Source organism: Mesitornis unicolor, unplaced genomic scaffold, assembly GCF_000695765.1.
Source record: "Mesitornis unicolor isolate BGI_N332 unplaced genomic scaffold, ASM69576v1 scaffold35507, whole genome shotgun sequence".
NCBI classification, from domain to species: domain Eukaryota; kingdom Metazoa; phylum Chordata; class Aves; order Mesitornithiformes; family Mesitornithidae; genus Mesitornis; species Mesitornis unicolor.
In genome coordinates, this window is record NW_010197670.1 from 1,808 (window position 1) to 2,149 (window position 342).

Sequence of the window (342 nt, forward strand, 5' to 3'; positions counted from 1 at the left end):
GGGGGACCCGCCCGACCCAAACGTCCAGTTCACCGGAGACCGAAGGCGACTGTGATCACTGACCGTGCTGTTCCCAGTCTCTGCCCCCCGGGCCGCCGCGGAGAGGTGCGGGGCCGAAGGCGGGCAGCGCCCTGCGGGGGGAGCGGCCGAGGCTGGCGGCTGGGAGGCCGGGCTGTCACCCTCACTCCTCCTGGCTGACCTGAGGCGGCGAACCCAGACTCTCGGGCGGCTTCTCGGCATCCCGGGCCCGCTCTTGCTCCGAGAGCTGCTCGCTGCTGGGGATGGAGTTCTTCTTGGGGCGGCCCTTAGGCTTGGGGGGGGACTCACGGGCCCCCCCCCGCA

At 72.8% G+C, this 342-nt stretch overlaps 1 protein-coding gene across 1 annotated transcript in view; it reads right to left on the reverse strand.

Annotated features, from left to right (window-relative positions):
- Positions 1–181: 181 nt before the first annotated feature.
- BARX1 (BARX homeobox 1) overlaps positions 182–342 on the reverse strand; it is a 1,657-nt gene continuing 1,496 nt past the window's right edge. The window contains exon 4 of the mRNA XM_010188877.1: positions 182–342. Coding sequence (XP_010187179.1) covers positions 182–342 — 161 coding nt within the window.